We start from the raw sequence: 23,845 nt of genomic DNA, 5'->3' as shown, positions 1-23,845 counted from the left end.
TTCGACTCCACACCCTCTGAGGCCTGAAGATTTCCTGCATCTTGAGAAAGGAACGGATAAGCTGAAGGTTGTGTCCGGCTATTTTCCGAAGTGTGGACGCTGCGAAACGAAACTGGAAACGTGTTGGAAACGTGTCCAACACGTGTTTGAGACGATTATTTAATAGCCGATCGTGTCGACCGGGTTCCGTCCGATTTTCTTGCATTTTCAATAAGCAGCTTATTAACCCGCAAGGTGCTATTCAGAAACTACGTGTAAAACCGTAATAATCCTACGCTAGTCCTGGTTTAGTTAGTCCTTCGACAGTCTAGCCTTTGTCCATGGGCTAAGGCTATGATGAACCGAGGCTGTGTTATTCGGGGATATTTTTCCGAAATGGTTGAGATTTGATATCTGGACTAAGGAAATTAAACCCTTCGGGTGGTATTCGTAACAGGATCTTACATTTGATCGTCTTGGAATTTATCTTTGGATACTTCGCAGCCGGTGAAATGCAATCACCAGGAAATTGTCAAAGCGCGACTTTTGAGACACGTGTTTACGTCTTGAAACTCTTTCTTTCAGTTTGTGATAATAAAATTATTCTCAATGAATACGTCAAATAAAATGGAACGAAGTAGGAAGGCTAATTAGACCACAGAGGAGAAAAGTTTCCCGACGGATTTCCACGAACAAGGCCAAATAAGAATATTGGGTGGAAATTTTTGATGATATCAATGAATATTCAGTCAGTCAGTCAGGACGTAGAAAATATCCCACTTATTTAATGATTTTGAAATTTGCAAAGGTCAACCAGTTAACAAAAATTAGGTAATATTGTAAAAGCATATTCTTCAGGCAAAATAGAGTAAAGAAGCCTAGCATCACTTTTTCTTCTGACGAATATTTACCGCGATATCGTAAGCTAAATCTTGAAAAAGTTATCAAGTTTTCCTGAAATATTTCGAAAAATATTAGGAAAATAAAGAAATGTTTCAGACAAAAGTTAAAGTTAAAGTTAAAAGTTAGTAAGTTAAATTGATTGGTAGGAAAAGATAATGTAATAAGAAACTGGGATTACCATTTAAGAAAAGTGATGATCAGTGAATATCTCGAAAGTGGCGCCATCTGCAAACAAAATGATATATCACTGTCTCATGTCCCTTTTCAAACCAAATAACTTTTGTCTGAAACATTTCTTCATACGACCACTTTCTGCGATGTTAATCCGAGTGCACGATTAAAATGGGACACCCTATATATGCCTGTAGCGGTTAAAAGGTTAAACCCCAATCTTAGACTACCCATACAGGTAGTTTAAATTTAAGCTGTGTTTAATACAAGAAAAAATCATAAAAAGGTGTCTCTGAATATAAAAATATTATTAGTTTCTTCTTGTGCTATTGTTTATAGGCTACATGACACCATTAAACACTAAAATGAGTGAAAATTCACCTGATGATATTTTTTAACTGTCGCTACTAGATAGTAGCACAGCGATGTCCTGCTAGGATTTAAAATGTTCATAAATATTTATAGTTCATGTACGCTCGAAAAGATAATGGTAATTATTCGGAATAAGACCTTTTCCAAATGTTGATATTTTTTGCGGTTTTCTTGGTAAAAATCTTTGTTGACTCTAATAATGATAATCAGTCGGGAGAGCCTGAAAAGAGCATGCCATCTACATATTTTGGTCACTATTTCTTTCCAACGTGGCTTTTCAGACATGCCAAAATTAAAAATATGCGATGGCCCTTAAAAGAGCTGATTTTGTGTCTGTTTATGTGTTGAAAACAAAGCTACAAAATAAGGCTACTGAGAAAGATTAGCAAGAACCCTGTACAAGATAGAATATACAAGGTATCCCCTTAAAAAAATATATGTTCAAATATACCAAAAATGTCGCGTCTTAGAAAGAAATGTTTCGAATAAAAATCGTTTAGTTTTGAGGAGGATAAAGTGATAAAGTCAGTTTGACTTTACGTGACGATTCCAAGGTCACGTGAAGTTCATACTGAAATTTTTAAATATAAACCCCAATCTTTATTGTAAATTCCTGTGGCTGACGTCAGGACCTTTTCAAAACAGATAACATGTAGATAAGATGAATTTCTTTCAGAATTTTCTGAGTTGTAAGGAGTTGTAAAGTCTGAGAACCGCCGGCTTTCTATCTAATGTACACAGCGGGGCGATTGCTAGGTCGGATTTTGTACATCATACAGCCCTGAAAAGGACTGATGCAATGCAAATACATGTAGATGTGTTTTAATCAAACAGGCTTTAGGCTAGGTTAAAAAACATATAGATGACATATCCTTCAGGCTCCCCCGATTATCTATCCACTATTCAAGTCATAACAAGGACTTTTATCAAGAGAATCGCAAAAGATATCAAAATTCGAGAAAAGCCTTATTCCGAATAATTAGCAAAAAAGTTACGGGTGAAAAAATTCAGCCTAGTTCTAGTAACAGGAGGTGACAACAACATTCTGGTGCTCTCACGGTGGGTTAATCGAGTAATCCGTCAAGCAGAATGCAGACATGCATGCGCGAGAGAGTGCGAGCAAATGTAACGCAATTTAGGAAACATCAATGGGCGCGAATGAGAGCGAAGTAGCAAACTCCTTTCTTCGTGGCCCGCTCGCGACTGCCTTATCGACGCCGGCAGTCCCGGTAGAATTTGAAGATTCGAGCCGGATCCAAGCCGAAGCTGCTCTTCGTGGTCGCGTCGTCGGATCTTATCTGTCCCTGGTGATCCAGCTCCTGCTCGTCACGTGTACACGCGCTCAATGGCGCACGAGCGCTCAATGGTGCCACGTGTCGCGCATGCGCGTACGCGCGCGAGCCGATCGGAAACGCAACAATGTTCATCCGTTAAAGGCCGCGATTACTCGGCGGACAAAAGTCAGTTAATCGAGTAATTCGACACGCGAAAAGAAGCGCCCCGTAGAAGGCGCGTAGACGCGCTGTCGGCTCGAATGCCGCGGGCGACGGTTGCGATTCGTACGCTTCTGGCCACGTGGATGACGTCACGAAGGTGCGGGGTTTTAGGGAGCATCGCCGCGAAGTGCCTGCCGAGAGTGCCCAATGTTGCACGAGCAACGACGACGATGCTGCTGGCACAAAGTGGCCCCGGGAGGGAGGGAGGGAGGGAGGGGGGACTGTCCTTCTAGCCGATTGTTTTGGTCGCAGCGCGTCGCGCGCACTTTCTCCCCGGCCGGGTCATTGCGTGCTGAAACGGCAGGCGAGCGCGGTCGCGCGTGCCGCGGCGCGGCGAACGACTGTCGTCGTGATATTCGATTCGCGTTGATCGACGGCGGCGTATCTCCGATCGTCGAGTCGCTGCCATGAGCGCGTGTGCCCGGCGCCATGGAGCAGCCAGCAGCAGGACGTTGGAAACCGGGACGGAGGACGCGGGACGCCGGTACGACCGGTGTCATGTGTTTCCAGGTACGCGGGATTGTTTGTCGCGCGCGAGCGCCCTGCCGATGCCGACGAACTCGCCGCGTCGAAATTTAGACCGCGATATTCATAGTCAGGACTTACTATTGTGATCAAAGAATAAGGTGAATTTGTTTATAAAATGAAAAATCTTTATTTATTCTTCCAAATCAATTTCATCGCCTTCAAAGTACTCCCCGTCCGACACAATGCACTTGTGCCAAGGTTTTTCCAATCCTCGAAACAGTCAGAGAAGTCTTTTTCCGGGATGGCCTTCAATACTTTCTTCGATTCGGCTTTTATCTCCTCAATCGAGTCGAAACGGTGTCCCCGGAGCGGTCTTTTGAGTTTGTTGAACAGCCAGAAGTCGCACGGTGCTAAATCAGGCGAATACGGTGGTTGTGGAACGATATGGGTCGAATTTTTGGTCGAAATGTTCTCGAAGAACCAATGCGGTGTGGGACGGTGCATTATCGTGGTGCAAAAACCAAGAATTGTCTGCCCATAATTCTGGCCTCTTGAGGCGAATAGCTTCACGCAAACGACGCATAACACTCAAATAATATTCCTTGTTAAAAGTTTGATTTCCTTGACGTGGCTTTCATTTCGTGGTAGATGTTGATGGTCGTCCGGGGCGCTGTTTGTCTTGAACTCGTTCTCGGCCTTCTTTGAAGTCTTTGTACCACTTGTAAACATTTTTTTGCGACATAGCTTTATCACCAAAGGTCTTCTGCAACATCCTCAACGTTTCCGCGGCAGAATATTCATTCCGTAAACAAAATTTCATGCAAATTCTTTGCTCAACAAAATCTGACATAGTAAAAATCGAAAAACTCACTTTTGTATGTTTACAAAAACACGTATAGCTCTGCAGCAATTGAATATATTGACATGAAACTCTGCATAGATGTCAAGGACAGTGCTACCAACCCACAAAAAAATAATTTCATGATTTTATAGTACCCGCGAAATTTAAATGAAAAATTCACATTATTTTTTTGATCACAGTAGTATATTAGAGACCGTCTTAAAAGTTCACTTTCAGATACTCCGTAGACAATGAAATAATTTGTGCAGTATCTGAAGATGAACTTAAGACAGTCTTAAATATAAGATCCGACTATGAATGAAAGACCGGTCTTAGACCGGTCTTTGCAGCTCATTGCACGGGGGAGGGGGTGCTCTATAAAGCCGTTATGTTGCAAACACAAAATCGGAAAAATATAATGATTATTATTCACATAGGATGTGAATTTGTTTGCGTCTTCAACGTTTGGAAACGCTGATTCGCGACTGCCGTCGACAACGCGGAAAAATGACTAGCGTTTCGCAAACATTCGTTTCTCAACGCTCACGCGAAGTTAAAGGAGAAAAGCAGAATCCAATCAGAATTCGCGCTGGTAGTCTGTCTCTCTCTCTCTCTCTCTCTCTCTCCTTTCTCTCTTTCTCTCAAGAGAGAAACAGACTATTAGCGCGAATTCTGATTGGTTTCTGTTTTTTTCCCCAAGTGTGAATCCTCCCTAACGTTAATGCAAAATCACAGCGGTAGCTCGGATTGCCCCGACGACTCGGCGCGTCGTCCCCTCTTCCCCGCGAATAGTCGATAAATAATTAGTCAATATTGCGGCCAGTCGGAAAATCCGCGCCGATAACTTGGTTACATATTCTACGCTCGGAACTATCGCTTAATTACGCCCCCGATCGAAGCCCGCGGACAATTTATGCTCGCGAATTAAAAACCGATCTGAAAGTCCGACGTCGATCTCGCGGCTGATAATGTACGCGCGCAACAATGCACTGCACAGACAGGCCGCGGGTCTCATCTTGTTGACGCTCGTCTTAATGCCCCTCTCTGTTTTGCATTCTGTTTATCGTCGTCGTCACGCTTGTTTTTCGCTGTTATGATGTCGATATGAAATTTAAATCTCCACCGGACACGCAGATACTCTGCGAGTGCTCTTAGGAGTCCATTTTTTTCCTTTTCGACGCCAATAAAAGAATCAGCGATTTACCTTCTGCTCGCAAGAGCGCCCGAAATTGTTCATTTAAATGACGCGCGTTTATGATATTTCCCAATCCTTTTGTGGCTAAGTTGGTACCACTGTACTAAACTTCCGTACAGAATTAGAGCGCGATCTGTCAATTATTAGTTTGTACGTGGCAACTAATTATATCAGTCGACTTCGAGTACTGAATCTGCGATTTTTATGATGTCGAGTATTATGGAGCAAAGAGTTTGCCTCAAATTTTGTGTTTTCAACGAAAGAGCATCGGCAAAAAATGCCCGTTTTCGGTATTTCGATTTTTGAAACTTTTTTTATGCCAAATGGTTACTTATGATGACCCAAAAATCCCTGCAAAATTTCAAGATGAGCATATGCCCCGTTTAAGAAATATAGGGGGTCAAAGTTGACCATGTCCAATTAAAAAATATAGCAGCTTCACATTTATATTCCAATAATAATGTCCAAAAAATTCAGCCGAAATGGTTCTTTTAAGATTTTTGGCTGCTGATTACGAATCTGAAGTCAGATTTTAAAAATTCAAAATGGCGGATCCAATATGGCGGACGAATTTTTCTTAAACTCATCAGATTCACTTGAAACTCGTTACTCGGGGGTTTTTAGGGTCTGCTGATTACGAATCTAACGGTTAACTAACTTTTAACCAACACTAAATCTTCTTTGTCACTACATTAAACCTACTTTGACCCTACATAGAATCTACTTTGTCCTACAATGGACCTATTTTTCCTCACATTGGACCTACATTCTACCTAGGAGCGGTGAGTGTCGAGCGGGCTGAGTCTCGTTTTAAAGAGTTCGGCCTAGAGTTACGAGACCCTGAAAACAAAAGACGATCAGCAGATCATCATTTCATTAACATTCCATTCCATCCTACATCTTATTTGTATCGTACGCTTGCGAATGTAATAAAATAAAAGTTTCAGTTTCGAAAATCTGGAAATATAGTTGTTTGAAAAATATTATTCAAAATAAATGGTAAGATTTTTTTTGTACTCTTTGTTTTTTCATGCTAATGACTTAAATCTATGCTTTTTTTGTTTAAAAAGTTTTTATATGCGCTACTGCAAAAAGTTCGATTTTCTAGTAAAAATACCTTTCGTTAAATGCGTTAGCTGTGATAAGCAAAAAAGAAGTAAAGATGACAAGTTTTTTATCTCTTTCGTATTTGGTGAACCCCAAAAACCCCCGAGTAACGAGTTTCAAGTGAATCTGATGAATTTAAGAAAAATTCGTCCGCCATATTGGATCCGCCATTTTGAATTTTTAAAATCTGACTTCAGATTCGTAATCAGCAGCCAAAAATCTTAAAAGAACCATTTCGGCTGAATTTTTTGGACATTATTATTGGAGTATAAATGTGAAGCTGCTATATTTTTTAATTAGACATGGTCAACTTTGACCCCCTATATTTCTTAAACGGGGCATATGCTCATCTTGAAATTTTGCAGGGATTTTTGGGTCATCATAAGTAACCATTTGGCATAAAAAAAGTTTCAAAAATCGAGATACCGAAAACGGGCATTTTTTGCATGGGGCTTGCCGAGGCTCTTTCTTGCGCCGACGCGTTGAAAATGCTACAAAAAGCACGTGCGGGTAATTGTGTTTCAAAAACGCAGGCGTATAAGTGGCATAAATTGTTCAAGGAAGGTCGAAGACCTGCCTCGTCCCGCTGCTCGCCCGTCCACGACAAATACCGACGAAAACGTTAAAAGAGTAAAAAAATTAGTGCCTGGAAATCACCGTGTAAGTGAGAGAGAGAGAGAGAGAGAGAGAGAGAGAGAGAGAGAGAGAGAGAGAGAGAGAGAGAGAGAGAGAGATAGAGAGAGAGATTGTTACCGAGCTTAACATATCAAATGGCTCTGTCCACCGAACATTTCCACCGAAATTTTGAGCATGAGAGGCGTTGTAGGACGGCCGGTGCCGAAAAACAGCTAAATTTCTTGCGAAAAGAATACCGCAAAAATGCGACCCGAGAAATGATTTTTCAAGCATCTATCGCGGCAAAACATTCCTACGACGCATCATGATTCCCCAAAACTCAAACTACCGCTTCATGGTAAGCGCTTTCAAACGACTGAGGCAGTAAAAGAGAATTCGCTGAAAGAACTCAAGGCTATACAAAAATCGGCTTTCGGAAGATGTTTTAACCCTTTAACGCCTACTGTTGTGACTGTTGTGACTATAGTTACCAGAAACGCATTTAAGAATCCATAACTTAGTCGAAAAAGAAGATATTTTCGTTTTCCTTGCACCATTGTAAAGGTGAATTCTTCTTCTAAAAAATGGCATGTAGATTCGATTTAGTCTGTTTTTAGCTCAGTTTTAATGATAACATGTTTTGTCAAATTTCAAGTAGGCATAGTTAGCATTGTTATTGACATCTAGAAGTGCACTATAAATGAATAGATTGGTATCTGTTATAATTTTATACATTTGGAAGCTTTCTCAGATGCAAAATGTGAAATTAAAAGAATACAGAAATTCAAAATGGCGAATCCGATATGGTGGAGACGAAAATCAAGAAATCGAGCTATTTTCGTGAAACCTGGTGACCTACAGTTTTCTATGCGGCGAAAAATGAAAGGACGATTGACTATCTAAATGGTGATCTATAAGATATTATTAAAACTAAAAAAAAAATTTAACCGATCAGGCATATTTTTTGCTTCTGGGAGTAGTTTCTGCTTGGAAAGGTAGTTTTTCGTAGATTTCGTAAAATTCTGATATTTTTTTTTGGCTTATCACTACTTATAGTATCAGTTAAAAAAAAACTCAAATTTTATTCTTAAAACACTTATAAAAAAGTCGGGCGTTAAGTGTTAAAGAATGGATTAAGCGTTGGCATATGCTGCACAGAATGGGAACTATTAGGAGTGTGATTCAGTTTTAAGGATTTTTTTTTTTTTTTTTTTTTTTTTTCAAAAACTGATCCACTTAAACAAGATAATGAACGAATTAATCAAAATATTTTTCTTTGTTTTCTACAATTGTTTCCCATCTTTCTGGCAAGAGCTGGATTCTTCGACGATGAAAAGATTCTTCTTTGGAGCTGATCCAATTTTCAACAAACTTGTACCAAGTTACGAAAGTGTGTATGTATCCTCTAGAGCATGTTGCGTCGACCGGAACAACTGATAATCAGATGAAGCAACGTCTAGAGAATACGCGGGGTGCGGTAAGACTTGCCATTCCAGCTCTGACAGCGTTTGTTTCATTGATGATGCAACATGAGATCGAGTGGAGAAAGGATCACCTTGCGTCGTTTACTCGCAACGATTGGTGATCGTTTTTGGTCCAATGCTCGCTTTAATTTGTATAATTGTGGTCGACAACGATCAGCGGTGACAGTGTCATTCGGATTTAACAGTTCATAGTACACAACACTTTCTTGATCCCACCAAATACACACAGCAATACCTTTGAATCGTGAATATCGCGCCTTGAAGTGGATGTTGCTGGTTGGCCTGGATCAACTCATGATCTTTTCGTTTGGGATTATCGAAATAGATCCATTGTTCATCCCGAATAACAACTCGATACAAGACTCTCTTTATTTTCTGTCTGGCGATCAACGAAATGTAAATGTTCAACCAGTTCGCAATGGCATTTTCCGATAATTCATGTGGAACCCATTTTCCTTCTTTGTGAATCTTTCCCATATGATGTAAACATTTAGTAACCGTTGTACGATCAACATTTAATGCTCTGGCGAGTTCTGAAATGGAGTGCGCTGGATTTTCGTCCAACAATGCTTGCAAACCTGCATTTTAAAGCTTTTCTGCCTGTCCCGAGCGATCTTTGTCGTTAACATTAAAACCAGCATTTTTGAATCATCTAAATCAATATCCACATGTCTTAATTGATGGAGCAACATCACCATAAGTTTCTATGACCTTCTTAGAATTCTATGACCTTCAGCCGCCGTTTTCTTCTGATTAAAAGACAAAAGCAACGCATATCGAAAATGCTCTTTAGGAAGCTCCACTTTTAAGATGGTATTTACACGATTTTTACTGCGTCTGTTGTTAGTAAATGACTAAATATCATAGATGAATAATAAAGCATTAAGAAACAATAGCTGTAATTGGAATATCTTCGACAAAACTGATATTAGTGCCAAACTGCAAAATTGTCAAAACTAAATGACACTCTTAATATTTTGAAGGCGACAGAATAAATGTAATGAATAATTGAATATTTCCCGTCCGATTTCGGATACTTTTTGAGCAGAAGGTATGCGTGGGAGAAAAATATATCGATTTATTTATTGTTGCCGCGTTATTCTATGATACCGAATGTCCATTTTCGCAGAGTGAAACTCTCGACGCACAACGTCTCGAGTCAATCCATCGGGGATTTTTCTTTAAAGTTCATTATGTATACAGCAGCAGTACAGAGGAAACAGTAACAGAGCAAGTAATCGCTTGCAGCGTCAAAACAAGACAAGACAATACGGCGTCTGTATACAGCATTACATCTCGAGGATTCCCCATTGGTCCTTCAAGTTCGACGGAATTTGCAGGGTTAATGTAGAACCAAAATTTCGACTTGGGATTAGCGGTATTAGTAGCGGCAGCTGCTCCGTAGTTCCGAGTTAAAGTGTTATTCGACGATGTGGAGGGTAGAGAGTGAGAGAGGGAGGGCAGGAGGGGGGAGGCCGAAGGAGGATTTCACACGAAAATACCGCGCTGTCGCGAGCGAACGAGAGGCTAATCGAGCGGATCACCGCGACGGCCTGTCGTTTTGTATCTCGCGATGTAATTCGCAGGATAAAAGAATCGCGGCGCGTCTAATGTTCGAGCAGCCGACCCGACTCGATTTGGAGGCGACAGGGTGGGAAAGAGAGAGAGAGAGAGTAGGAGGGAGTAGCGGGGCGCCAGCGTATGTTGCTACTATCAGTTTATCAGATGCTGACGGCGGCTGCGACAGCTGTTACCCCGAGCTATGGTAATTTTGCGTGAATGTAGAAGGAGATAGAGGCGAACGTGACGGCGATAGGGGGATAATAAGAGAAAAAAGGACGGATAAAACGGGAATATTTATTTCACCCCCGAGCGCGCACGGACATCGAGCGGCGTTCGCGCGTTTAAAAAGGCCGCGCACACTCGACAAGAACAAAGGATAGTAAGACGCGGGTTGCGGTAAGGTGCGAGAAAGCAGAGCTAGAAATTTTCATATGTATATACATACGGGGGGGGAGGGGAGAGACACCTATAAAACAGGCCACCTGAATATCTTTGAAAATAGAGAAAATAAAAGAGATTTCTGAGTGCAGAAGTTGTGGGGTTGAGGTGAGAGAAAGCAGAGCTAGAAATTTATATGTATGTACAAGGTGAGCCACCTAAAACAGGCCACCTGAATATCTTTGAAAATACACAAGATAGAAAAAATTGTGGAATGCAGACGTTGTAGGGTTTTGAGTGACGTATCGTATGACCTTGAACAGCTTGAAAATTTGGAAATTCCCAAAGGTCATCAAGTTAACAAAAATCAGACCGCTATTGTTGAGACTACATATTCTTGAGACCAAATGGAATAAAAAAGTCTATAGTACCACTTTTCCTTCCCACAAATATTTATCGGGATATCGCAAATTAAATATTGAAAAATTTTCTAAATTTTTCTCAAATACCTTAAAAAATATGAAGCAAATAAAAAAATGTTTCAGACAAAAGTTATTCAAATTAATTGGTAGAAGAAGTTAGAATAGGTAGAAGGAAGGTAGAAATTCAAGATGACCTTCTCGTAACCTTGATGACGCTGTTCAAGATCATACTAGCATTGTTAGCGGTGCTTCTGTATTCAACATTTTTCTCCATCTTGCTTATTTTCGAAGTTATTAAGATGATCTGCTTCAGATGCTTCATCCTGTACGTGTCCTCGAACGTAGAAAGTTCCATTAGGAAACTTTAAACGAAAGCAAAATGCGGGCGGAATGATTTTAGATAATACACCTTCTAGAGAGAATTAATCTCTCTCACCCTCTTTCTCTCTAGTGAAATACGAAGCGTCTCACAAAAAGTATTTAATTTCCGATAACCGCATCTTAACGCCTTCACTCACAGAGCGATGAAGGAAGAGGGCGAAAACCGATATCATACGGAAAGAAAAAAAGAAGAACCAGAGATTCTATTTTAAAGAAATCTTAATAAAATCATGCTGCGATCGCTTCCCGGAGAAAATATGCATGATCAAGGAAAGAGACATTACTTTAGTGAGCGCTGCATGTCCCCCTCGACCCCTCCGTTCTCCACTTTCCACCGCGGGCGAGGGCTCTGCTTCGGTGCGAACGATTCCCCGAATTCTCGCGTATCGCAATAGTTGCGGAAAATAGAAACGTATATGGGGTCGGTGGCATGCTGCTGCTGCAGAGTAACAATTTGAACTAACTACGAGAAAGGGAAACACGTGGTGAACAACAACACGTGGCGCGTTAGAAACGCGCGGAGGCGGCGGCGCGCGGGTTTTACGAGGGTCGCGTCGGGTTTTCGTTTCGGGAAGAAAGAGAAAATAGGGCGAGGAAGGAAAAAAAGAGCGAGAGACAGAGAGTAAGAGAGAGGGGGGAGAGAGAGAGAGAGAGAGAGAGAGAGAGAGAGAGAGAGAGAGAGAGAGAGAGAGAGAGAGAGAGACCACCGTGGCAGGGCCGGCGTTATTGGGAAAACAGAGGAACGACCGTCGAGAGACGGGTAATATCTGTCAAACACATATTTTTTCAGATTTATCACGCCTTCGTTTCGCCAACGTTCAATTTAATCCTCCCGTCCGCCTACGGACTGACGAGGAGGAGGGGGGCAGGGGGGGAGGGAAAGGGAACTCCGCGCAGTGGCCGCGCGCGACGTTCTTCCTCTCGCGCTTGCGTATCGTTAAGAAGTGCTGTCTAAATTTCCCGGGGCGAAATCTCTCGCTGGAAATTCGCCGGCGGCGACAATGAAAATTCCGCCATTTGGAAATTCACAAAGATCAATGTTTGACCGAAACCCCGAGCGGAATTCTTCATTCTTACGGCCCCATACAGGCGAAGGATTCAATCGACCAGAGGCTATTTTTGTTCTTCATCACGGTGGAGGCCCCGCGCGCGTGTCGAATTCACTTTTCAATCCCGAACGAAATTATTCACCCGACTCGGTGACGCAGAGAGCGCATAGGAGCTCACTCTCTCTCTCTCTCTGTGTGTGTGTGTGTGTGTGTGGTGGTGTGTGGTGTGCGCGAGTGAACGTCACTCGAATTCGGCCGCCACTCGACTTTCCGCCGGTGGAATTTCGCTCGAAGATATCCAGAGAGGCCGGCAAGCTCGAGACTCGCCATCGCGAACGACAATCGCTCCGAAGATCATCGACGTTTATCCGTCTCCTCCCTCCCCCTCTCTCCCTGCCCCGGTTTTCCTCCAGTATTTACCTATTTCCCGCGTATCCGATTCGAGTGGGAGAAGGCGCGCGTGGAGCTCCTCGAAGTAGCTTCATAAATCCTCGGACCTGTCCGCGCGGCGGGCTGGCTCGCGAAAATTCGAAGAAACTGCGCGGCGGTGGTTGTAACAAGTTTTTCGTAACGAATTTTCTACGCCCGCACACGCGGAACGATGCCGGTGTTGTTGTTCTGTCCGCCGCGCCGATAGAAAAGGAATCGAGGGAAGGAAGGAAGGAAGGAAGGAAGGTAGATGGATCGGGGGAAGGAAGAGAGAGAGAGAGAGTGAGACAAGGGGTGCCGCTTGCACCCTCGGCGCGCGTCACCCTCCCCCGCGCGCGCGCGCGCTCGAGAGTACTGTTTCAATCGCCGCAATTTCATACGCGGCTACGTTTACGCGACGAGAGTTTGCGGGCCGCCTCGCACTATAAATTCGTCCCCGAGGAGGATTCCGCTCCCTCTCGGAGAAGCTGAAGATCGCGTCTTGAGACGCGAAAGGGTCGCGCGCGATCGATTAGACTATTCGCGCGGTTCGATCTTCTCTCTCGCCGCGAGAGTGAGATCGGGAGAGAAAGAGAGAGAGAGGGGGGGACGGTGCGTTTCGCCCAGTCATCGATAGTAATCGCCGTTGCGTCGTAATGGCGATTTAACGAGGCGGCCCGGTGAAAGAGAGAGGGACGACGATTCTAATTATAATTTTCCAGCGTCGCGCACGCGTTATTCCGGAATCCGCCTCGTGCTCAGCCGCGCGTCCGCGCTCTCCTCTCCCTGTCCACGTCTCGTCTCGTCTTGTCTCTCGCCGTGAGCGCCTCGGCGAATTAATAAATTCGAAATTACAACCGCGCGAAACTGCCGGAATGAACGTCGCCCGGGCTAAGAAACGAGCCCGCCTCTCGCGATTCGCAATATGGTGCTCGTATTTCATATCGCCGAGAAAGGGGGCCTGCGTTATAAAGGGCACAGGGGAGCGCAGGGGTCGCGTGACAAGCGCAGGGGGAACGCCGGCGAGGCGACATCGCGGCACTGCTGCAAATTTCATCCAATTACGCACTAAAATGCGCCGGCAGCCAATAACCGAATCATAATCCCTTAGTTTTACACGAAAGCGCGGCTCGGCCGACGCGAGAGAGAGAGGCAGAGAGAGAGAGAGAGAGAGAGAGAGAGAGAGAGAGAGAGAGAGAGAGAGAGAGAGAGAGAGAGAGAGAGAGAGAGAGAGAGAGAGAGAGAGAGAGGAGAGGGTGGTGAGAGACAAGGGGTTGTTGGAACGCCGGTGGCTGAGTGTGAGCGGCCGTAGGTGGGACGGAGAGGGCTGGCAAGAGGGGGGAGGGGGAGAGGTAAGGGGCGAGGGCTTGCTCGCCGAAGCGGGGCAACTTTACTACGCAAATTAAGGCGAAGTGGCAGTCAGTAATTTTATGTGCCCATCTCAGCTACTGATATTGAATTTCCTTAGTCGCTTAATCCGAATCTTCGAGCGCGAGCGGAGGTGAGACGCAGCGCGGAGGGCGCGGCGCGGCGCGGCGCGGGGCACCCTTGCTGCTGGTAGTAGCTGGTGGCGGCGATCTCGCGAAATTGAAATCATTACTTTACGGGCGGGGAATCGGGCGGAGTGGATATACCGGGTGGATCCCCGACGGGATTTTCCAAAACACCCGCGCTCGTGCAAATTGTCCCGCGTTTTATTTTTTTCTCTTTCCCACTCTTTTTTTCACTTTCCCACTCTCTCTTTCTCTCTCGCCGCAATGGGCAAGCGCGCGCTCGCGAGCACGCGCGAGCTTCCGGAGTTCGGACGCGGATCCGAGATTGGATTGGACGGATTTTTGGGAGATTCTCAACCGGCTATTATAAAGTTTCCCCCGATGGGATGGAAATACGCACCGCTGTCGGCGAGATGTAATCGTCTCTCCTGACTTTAATCCGAATCCCTCTCCGCGCGCGCTCGCTCGCTCGCTCGCTTGTATACGTATGCGCGCGGGGGGTGAGGGGAGGGGGAGAGCCGCATAACGCTAATAAATTAGCATTTACAGTTCGCGAAGCTCTCTCGGCCTCTCGTGCGATAGCCGCCGCTGGTACGTACGCGAGGACGAAAATTACGACGCCGCACGGCCGAGAGCGCGCGCGCATCGCGATACACTCGTTTCCGAGGGAATTAATAAGCCGCAGACACGCACACATATAGACACACACGTATAGATCGAAAGAGAGAGCGAGAGAGAGAGAGAGAGAGAGAGAGAGAGAGAGAGAGAGAGAGAGAGAGAGAGAGAGAGAGAGAGAGAGAGAGAGAGAGAGAGACGGAGAAAAATAGAAAGGTAGAGAGGGAGAGTGTGTCCTCCTCGGGCGACGTCTCGCGGGTCGATCGACCGATCGATCGGTGTGGCGCGCGATACACGCACGCGGAATGAAAAAAGAGCATCCGGACGAATTGATCTAGCGGGGTTCGATTCGGGCGCACAATACCGCAACTCGCATTCAATTGCGCCAAACAGCTTTCTTCGGCCCCGGCAATCTCCTCTTCGACACAATAAATTTATGGTTCCATTCAGGGCTCGCGCACACACACATACACACACACACACACACACACATGCGCGCGCGCGCGCGTGTGCGCACGCGCGCCAAGCACACACACGCACAGGCGCGCACGCATTACAATAAGACCGCGGCCTGTTTAATAGAATAATTAAGGGCCCTCGTACGGCAGCTGATGCCCAACGGGCGCGTGCGCGCGCTCGCGCACACATACACACACGCACACACGCTCGTGCGCGCTCTCGCATGCGCGTGTGTGTGCGGATGCGTGAGAATATAACGTATGCCGCGGCTCGGCCGGCTGGCATTGTTGATTCGTAGGGTGCGCATTTTATACAACGGGGTCAGGAGGGAATTAATGCATTCATCCGAATTCCAAATGGAATTAATGCGCTCATCAAAAACGCCCCGCGAACATGCGGGAGAAAGAGAGCCGCGAGCCGAGGCGGGGGGGGGGTGCGTTGCGTTTGTCTCGCAATTTGTGCAAGCGCGATTTCCTGTCCTTCCGATCACCGCGCGAGTCCGAAGTATGGCAGACGGGGAGGGGGGCGGCAGCTTTGTTCGCGCGACCCCACTCGGAGTTTCTCGCGGTGAAATCTCCATGTGCGAACGAGCGAAATTCGCGCCCGCGGCGACGGCGGACGAGCCGTCGATCTCTCGGCGTCGCGTCGCCAGGACGCGTATTCTCTCAGGATTCTTAACCCTTTATGTCATGACGGTACTCGAAAGTACCATTCTGTATAAACTCTCGTGTGTCCTTCGTGTGAGCCTTCTTTTTGCGTTGTCGATGCTTGTAAGCACCAGCCTAAAGTCTTTAATTTGTTCTAAGATTCATTTCCCTATTTTTTACGTCTGTGATCCCGAGTAGAAAAATTAATAGGGCTCTGGTGGAGGCCTGATTATTTTTCCCTAACATTAATCGGGCCGTGGTAGGGATAGAAAGACAAGGGCCCTACAAATGATTTAACGGGGTCCAAGACGGTAACAAGACAATATTAATAGGGCTTTATAAGGAAATATTTTTATTATTGCTTGAGTAAAAATAATCGTTCATTTCATTCCAGGAAATTTTGACTGTAATTTTTTTATTTCTTTATAACTTTGTTAGTATACAACAAGAATTTGTTATTTTAAAAGTATAGCATACTTTACAATAAAATATAGCATTCTTTACACATAAAAATCCTGCTACTGTTTTGATTAAAGTTTGCTGCATTTCAAAACGAAGGCAATACTAGAAAAAATCCTTGGAAGAGACTAACGAATATGGTAACTAATAAAATTAATAAAATTTGTTTCTAATTGCGGTGTAATTAAAAATTCTTTAAAAGAACCAAATAGGGCGTACTTACTAAAACAATACTAAATTGTGACAATTTTATTACGCGCTTCAGATCTTATTAATTTTCTATGATAAAACTTGATTTTATATATCTCAAGCATCCTTAAAATATCCTTCTAAGGCCCACATCAGTTTCCCATGTTAAAACGTTATTTCGTAAAATCTAAGACATTTCTTCCATGGTCCTTATCAGTTTTCCCTCTCAATCCCTCTTATTTATTAAATCTAAGACATTCCTGAGAAATCCTTCTAAGGCTCTCATCAGTTTTCTTTATCAAAATCTTATTTCGTGAAATCTAAGATATCCTTCTAAAAGATCCATCTCGGAGCCTGATGTGGCCTGAATAACGAGGCATCCTTTTTTATGGCGTCTTACTTTCAGTCTTATCGGGGCCTCATGTTTCATGAGGTTGGCCCTAACAATTTTTTGCTCGGGATATATCAAGAACTCGATTGACACAAAAATGTTATCAGAAGGTGTTAGGTAAATTAATTCGGAATACAGCGGAGCGAGCGAGTGTTTCGCAATCGATTACAGTGAACTTGTCGCGACGAGTACGATGGAGTACAATCAGATAGGATTGTTCGATTTCGTACGGAGATACTCGTCGCTCGGCTCTTCGCTCCGAGTAGAAACACTCGCCCCGGCCGGGGCCGAATGAAAAGTCACTCGAATTCGAGAGACTCGGCTGTCGGGCCGCTTTTCAAGTGGAATTTCAGCCGTAAGACATTTATCGAGCACGCTTACGACGGATTATACACGGAGTCTGAATGGGCCGACGGGAAAAATGGAATTTTTTTCCAAACGTCCGTGCGCGAGGTCCACCTTTGGTGCGCACCACCACCAGCGCACGTGTCGTCGGCGCATTACACGAGAGAGAGAGAGAGAGAGAGAGAGAGAGAGAGAGAGAGAGAGAGAGAGAGAGAGAGAGAGTCGGTGTACGAAACGTCGATAAATAATTGCGGCGCGGGCGCGAGCGCAATATTGCCGCGTCGTCGGTAGAAATAATTATCGCGGCGCAACACGTGGCCGCAGATTATCGAAAAATCGGACTGCTTAATTGGGCGAAGCGCGCGCGCGCGCACTTTCTCTCCCTCTCTTTTTCTCCCTTTCCCTCGCGCTCGCTCACTCGCTCGCTCGCTCGCGCGCGCTCATACGAGCGTTATTAATTCCCCGTACGCGGATAAAACGGGAACGGCGATTAGCGGTATTTGACGCGCGATCTCCGACGAAATCGAGCGAGACGGTCCCGGCTGATAATCGCGTTTTCGCAAAGTACGAGGAAACTATCGTCGCGCGACGCACGGAGAATCCAGCCGATCGCCGCTAGCCGCTCGGCTTTCGCGCAATATGGGAAGTATGATTTAACGCGGATTCCCCGGCGTCGCTCCGACTGACGGATTCATACTCGCGCGAGGGGACCGAAGGTTTACGAAGGGAAGGGGGGCGGCCGTGGCGATGCGAAAGGAGGAGGGCAGTCGGTGGGAGGCAGACACATTTTACAGCGGCATTTCGAATGGCGCTGCAAAATCGCCGTGCAATTTTCTTTCCGCGGGAGAATCCGCCCGCGCTCTCTCTCTCTCTCTCTCTCTGTCTCTCTCTCTCTCTCTCTCTCGCTCGCTCGCTCGCGCGCGCTCGTACAACGTTCTCAGCGTAGCCACGCGATTGGTCGTAAACGCCAAAAATATGCGCCGATTGGTCGGCCAGCCGGCCGTCCGGCTAGCTTTTATGGTAGCGCACGGTATGCCGGTCGGGTTTTATGGTTAATTTTTGCAATTTTGTAATTGCCTCGTGGCCCTCTGCGGACGGACGAGCGGACGGCCGCTTTTCCCTTCTCCTTCTTCTCCTCCTCCTCCTCCTCCGCTCGTCTTGCCCGTCCCGCTATTTCCCCGTTCTCCCTCCCCCTCTCTTTCTCTCTCTCTCTCTTTCTTTCTTTCTGCCTCTCAGTCTCGTCCTCTCGCTCGGACTCGCTGATAACGCGCAAGCTCGACGCGTCCTGTTGATCCGCAGTAACGATTCGCCGACCTCGGGCCGAAAGTGCCGACGCGAAAAAGCGCTTTAAACTTCGCACGCACGGACGGACGACGGACGGACGGACGGACGACGCGTCTCGGCGCGGCCGAGAAACGAGAGAGATTGAGCGAGAGATAACATCGCGCGCGGGGTATCGAAGCGAGAAATCGCGCGATACCCGGCGCAGGAGTACCGTAAGTGTCGTTAAGCGATCCCGCACGAGTGCGTTATAGAGAGGCGTCGTCGGCCGCGGAGAGATAACCGCAAATAACTGTTTCCATCGGAATCCTGCGGTCTGCACCTTGCCAGCCGGCGCGATATCACAGCGCCTTGACGCGCCGTATTTAAAGCGTATTACCCGCGGGAGAGGCGTTCGAGTGGGTCATCGATCCTCCCGTGCGAGCAACTTTTCGCTCGCCGGCCGCGCGCGATCGCGCGCGATAAGCCCGCGCGCTGCACGGAGGCCTCCTTCGCCCCCCTCCCCCCCCCCGCGCTGAGCGACCCTCCGGGGCGGATTTATTTCATATATCCGTGCGGCGAAGAGGACACGGTTATCCGAGCGCGAAAAGCTACGAGGAACGAACTGCTGCTGCAGTCGTCCGCCCGAAACGCGGTAGCCGGAGAAACGGAGAAAAGGCAAGAGAGAGAGAGAGAGGGGGGGAGGAGAACCGACGTGTAGGTGGGCGACCGATGGCGGCTGTACACACCTTCCTTCCGTCCTTCCTTTCCCAGGAAGTGGAGTCAAGTGAACCCGCCGCCGCCGCCGCCGCCGCTGCCGCCGCCACCGCCGGAAACTCCGCTAATGACTAAACTTGCTAATTTCGGCCAATTAGGCTTCCACCGCTTCCACCACACCCGCCCCCTTCTGACGTTTCCTGATCTCCCTCCTGCCGCTCGCCCTGCCGACCACCTTGTCTAATGCGCGCCGCACTTACCTTGACCGATAGACGCTAATTTTATTGCGCACTGCGGCTCTCGCATGCCTCCCGTGTCGCCGCCGCCGCCGCGCCGGTAGTTGTGCCGGCTCCTGCGAGGGGCGTGCATCAACTGCGCAACCCCGGAGGACGAGGACGGCGGTGTTATTCCTATAGTCGAGTCTCAGTAATGACCCGTAAAACTTACGTACGTATGTCGGCGACCGACAATGCGCGGGATATCCGCGCGCGCGCGCGCGCGCTCGTCTGAGAGAACAATTTAATCCTCGCGCGCGCGGCGCGCCGGTGGCGGCGGCGGCCTCGATGACGAGAGATCGATCCGCGAGCAGCGACGGCGCCGGCCGGCGGCAGCAGGAGGGGGAGGAGGAGCAGGAAGAGCGATCGGCGGGTACAACAAAAGTGCATCCGCGCATGCGAGCGAGCCGTTAAACGCAAAGTTTCAAATTGTTATTCACGCCGCTACGGAATGGGAAGGCGCAGCCAACGTACATCGGCCGATACCTCGGCCAGCACTTCGACCCTCGACGGCCCGCCTTTCCCCCCTACCCTCCCCCCTCCCCGCGTCCTCCATAAATAATCCCGCGTTGGCAGCTTGTTACTTTCGCGCCACGCGGATCTCCGCTGCTCCGACCGCTGCGACGAGCAGTGCGCGATTCCTTCGGTTCTCCGACGACACGCCGCGGTCGCCTGTCGCGCGTTCCCTCCTCAGCAAGGATCGCGCGCCGCGCGTCCTCGGCCCCGACTCCTGCGCCCGTCTCGTTGCGCCAACTCCGCCGGCTCGCAAATGCGCGCGTGAGAATCCTCTCGGTCACTGGCGGGTTCTAAGGGGGGTTTTGGGGTTAAATTAAATTAAATTCCTCCCCCCCCCTCCCTCTTCCAAATTAAAAGAAACCAGTCTTGCTAGATCCGTTACAAAAATTTAGGTAAAATGATACAGGCCGACGAGCGTGAATTAACACAGGAGTCCGTGAATCAAATTTTTATGTCTAGGATTCACCGCATCCAAATTGTCCGATTTTTGTTATATACAATGTCCGCTGTTGCTTGCTATTAATGATTATAAAAAATCTCAAAGCTACAGCATTGTTGTATTTACAATTTTACTAACCGCCCGCCTCCCCTCCCCCATTATCGACATCAGGGTCCGCTCTCAGTGCTCTCAGTCAAGCTCTTAACACGCAAGTAAAATAAGAGTGCGCTAAATAGGTTAGGCAGAGACAAATTACGTGACGTGTCCTCTGTAATCCGCAAAATATAATTATAATTATATCCCCGTAATATTTGTCTTATGGAGGCACTAAGCGTGCTATTCAGAGGCGAAACGAGCTTGGTTCGGTCGGAGTCTAACAATAGTATAAGAAGATACTACTAATGACATTCGTATTCAGAGACACCTTTTTATGATTTAGTCTTGTGTTAAACCCAGCTTAAATTTAAACTACCTGTGCGGGTAGTCTAAGGTTGGTTTAACCTTTTAACCGCTACAGGCGTATACAGGGTGTCCCATTTTAATCGTGCACTCCGATTAACATCGCGGAAAGTGGTCGTATGAAGAAATGTTTCAGACAAAAGTTATTCGGTTTGAAAAGGGACATGAGACAGTGATATATCATTTTGTTTGCAGATTGCGCCACTTTCGAGATATTCACTGATTCTATCATTTCTCTTAAATGGAAGCCCCATTTTTTTATCACATCACCTTTTTCTACCGATTAATTTGGGAAACTTTTGTCTGAATTTCATTCTTTCATTTGTCTAATATTTTTTTAAACATTTCAGAAAATCTTGGTAACTTCTCAAGATTTAGCTTACGATATCTCGGTAACTACTTGTCGGGAGAAAAAGTGACGCTAGACTTTTTTCCTCTATTTGGTCTCGAGAATATGTTGTTACAATAGTGTGCCTAACTTTTGTTAACTTGTTGACTTTTGGAAATTTCAAAGTCATCAAATTTGTCCAAGACATTTTTCTCATCCGACCGCTTTCTGCAATGTTAATCGGGATGCACAATTAAAATCGGACACCTTGTATATATGTCTTGACATATTCATCGACATCATTAAAAATTTCCTCTCAATATTTTCACCTGACCTTGTTCGTAGAAATCTGTCAGGAAACTTTTCTCCTCTGTGGTCCGATTAGCCTTCCTACTTTGCTGCACTTTATTTGACGTATCCATTGAGAATAATTTTATCATAGATGAAAAAAAAGGGTCTCAAGATGTAAACACGAGTCTCAAAAGTCGCGCTTTGACAATTTCCTGGGGATTGCATTTCACTGGCTGCGAAGTATCTGAAGATGAATTTAAGACGATTATAAGGAATACAAGATCCTTCTATGAATATCGCCCGAAGGATTTAACTTTCTCAGGCCGGATACGAAATTTCGAAACCATTTCGACAAAATGTCGCCGAATAACGTAGCCTCAGTTTATCGTTAATCCATGGGTAGAGGCTATCTAAGGGCCAAGCCTGGGCTGAAGTAGGATTATTACGGTTTCCCACGTAGTCTCTGAATAGCACCCTAAAGGTGAATACAATAATCGCCGTGCGATTTTTAGCGTTTCAGAGACGTCTAAAATGACGTCCCCGCGAAACAACGACGTCTCCCGGATGTCTTTGTGCGTTAAGAAGGAGCAATGTATCGCTGCGAGTCTTCAACCCGATAGTTTCGCAGGGACACAGGAGGGAGAGGGAGGGAGGGGGGGAGGAGCGGGATAGGCTCTACGCGCAGGATTTCGACATTTTTCTAGCGCGCAGCGCCGGCCGGCCAAAACGAATTCAACGCACGGCCGATACACATGGAAGAAAGCCGCTTTCTTCCTTCGTCTGGATTCCTCGGTAATTGCGTGGTCCCCTCGTGGGTCCCTCGTTGTTTCCTCTCCTTCGGCCGTTCCCCGAAGAGGAGAGACTCTCGCTCGCTCGCCTTTTCATTTGTGCGCCCTCCTAGCATACACTTATAATAGGTGGGCCGTGCGTGGCAAACAGGGAAGAGGCCGCCGCGACGCGCTTAATCACTATAATCGTCCCCGCTAATAATTAGATTATTTTCAGTGTCTTCCAGTCGCTGTCCCGCCCCCCCCCCTTCGCTCTCTCTCTCTCTCTCTCGCTCGCTCGGTGATTACTGGTCCTGAACTTATCATTACATTCCCCGCATCGATTCCCCGGCTGGCCGCGGGCGCGCCCTCCGGGAATGACCATGGTTTTTTTTTCTCTCGCTCTGTTCCTTTTCCCGGTTTGCTATCGGGACCGGGGCCAATAATCCGAGACATTTGATATTCTCGAAAACGGGGAGGATCACGTCGGGACGCGGGACGCGCCGCGCGAGCTGCGCGGAATTTCTCGTTGTGCAAAATAGGAAGCGGCGCGGCGGAGCGGGAACGGACGGGCCCGGAAATTCATTTCATTTCTCCGGGAGAGTAAGACGTCCGGGCGGGACGAGAGCGAGCCGTGGACCTTTATCCGAGGGGCGTCACGGCGCAACTAATTAAACGAATTAGCAGTTGTAAATATTCGCGATGAATTCCCAGGAATGCCGGGCGTAAACTTCTCCCGACATTCCCCCGCGATTGCGGAGTGATCATCACCGTCTTAGGGCTCTCTCTCTCTTTCTCATTCTCGCTCGCTCTCTTTTTTGTTTCCACTTTCTCGCCCGGCTCGAGTCCGACGCGTCGGTTCCTCAGGAACGCGTTTCGATACTCGGTGGGCGCGAGAGGGCGTCCATTACGCCGCTCGAAGGTTTATTACGAGATACAAATACTCCATTTTATTGTCGCCGAGCGGACTGCAATGCGGGAGAATCCTTCCCGAGGCCGGCCGCCTTCCGCGTAGCGCGTTATTGCAAGACGGAAAGCCTGCGAGAGGAGCGCAGCTCCTCCGAGTCTCGGCTGTCATTACCGCAGGTCTCTTTGAGACTTTGCTCTCGGCGCGGCGTCGTATTTTTTATTAGCAATAATCGGAGTCGCACTTTGCGGCGCGCTGCCGTCTCGCGGAGGAGAGAACGCGCTAATAAACGAAATCGTTTGCGGCGTATCTCTGGAGAGATGCTCGCGCGCGCGCTTTTCGACCGAGTCTAGGGAGAACCTCGCGATGTAACGCGCCGAGAGAGAGAGAGAGAGAGAGAGAGCGCGCTCCTCAGCTCCGTTCTTCCGAGTTGCCGCGTTCCGCGATCGATCGCCG

General features: G+C 46.9%; 1 protein-coding gene across 2 annotated transcripts in view; it reads left to right on the top strand.

Moving 5' to 3' along the window:
- Positions 1–23,845, top strand: part of LOC105189610 (LIM/homeobox protein Lhx9) — a 111,885-nt gene that overhangs the window by 42,289 nt on the left and 45,751 nt on the right. Inside the window, exon 1 of one of the 2 annotated variants that reach the window (XM_025304607.1) lies at positions 3,256–3,431. The exons of the other annotated variant lie outside the window; for it this stretch is intronic. Within the exon in view, the coding sequence (XP_025160392.1) occupies positions 3,329–3,431 (103 nt within the window). The 5' untranslated portion in view covers positions 3,256–3,328. Of the gene's footprint in view, positions 1–3,255; positions 3,432–23,845 lie in introns of those variants that run through there. 2 annotated transcript variants of the gene reach the window in all.

Source organism: Harpegnathos saltator, unplaced genomic scaffold (assembly GCF_003227715.2).
Source record: "Harpegnathos saltator strain DR-91 unplaced genomic scaffold, Hsal_v8.6 scaffold63, whole genome shotgun sequence".
Lineage (NCBI taxonomy): Eukaryota > Metazoa > Arthropoda > Insecta > Hymenoptera > Formicidae > Harpegnathos > Harpegnathos saltator.
The sequence above is the reverse complement of the archived record's forward strand: the minus strand, read 5'-3'. Positions and strand labels throughout refer to the sequence as shown.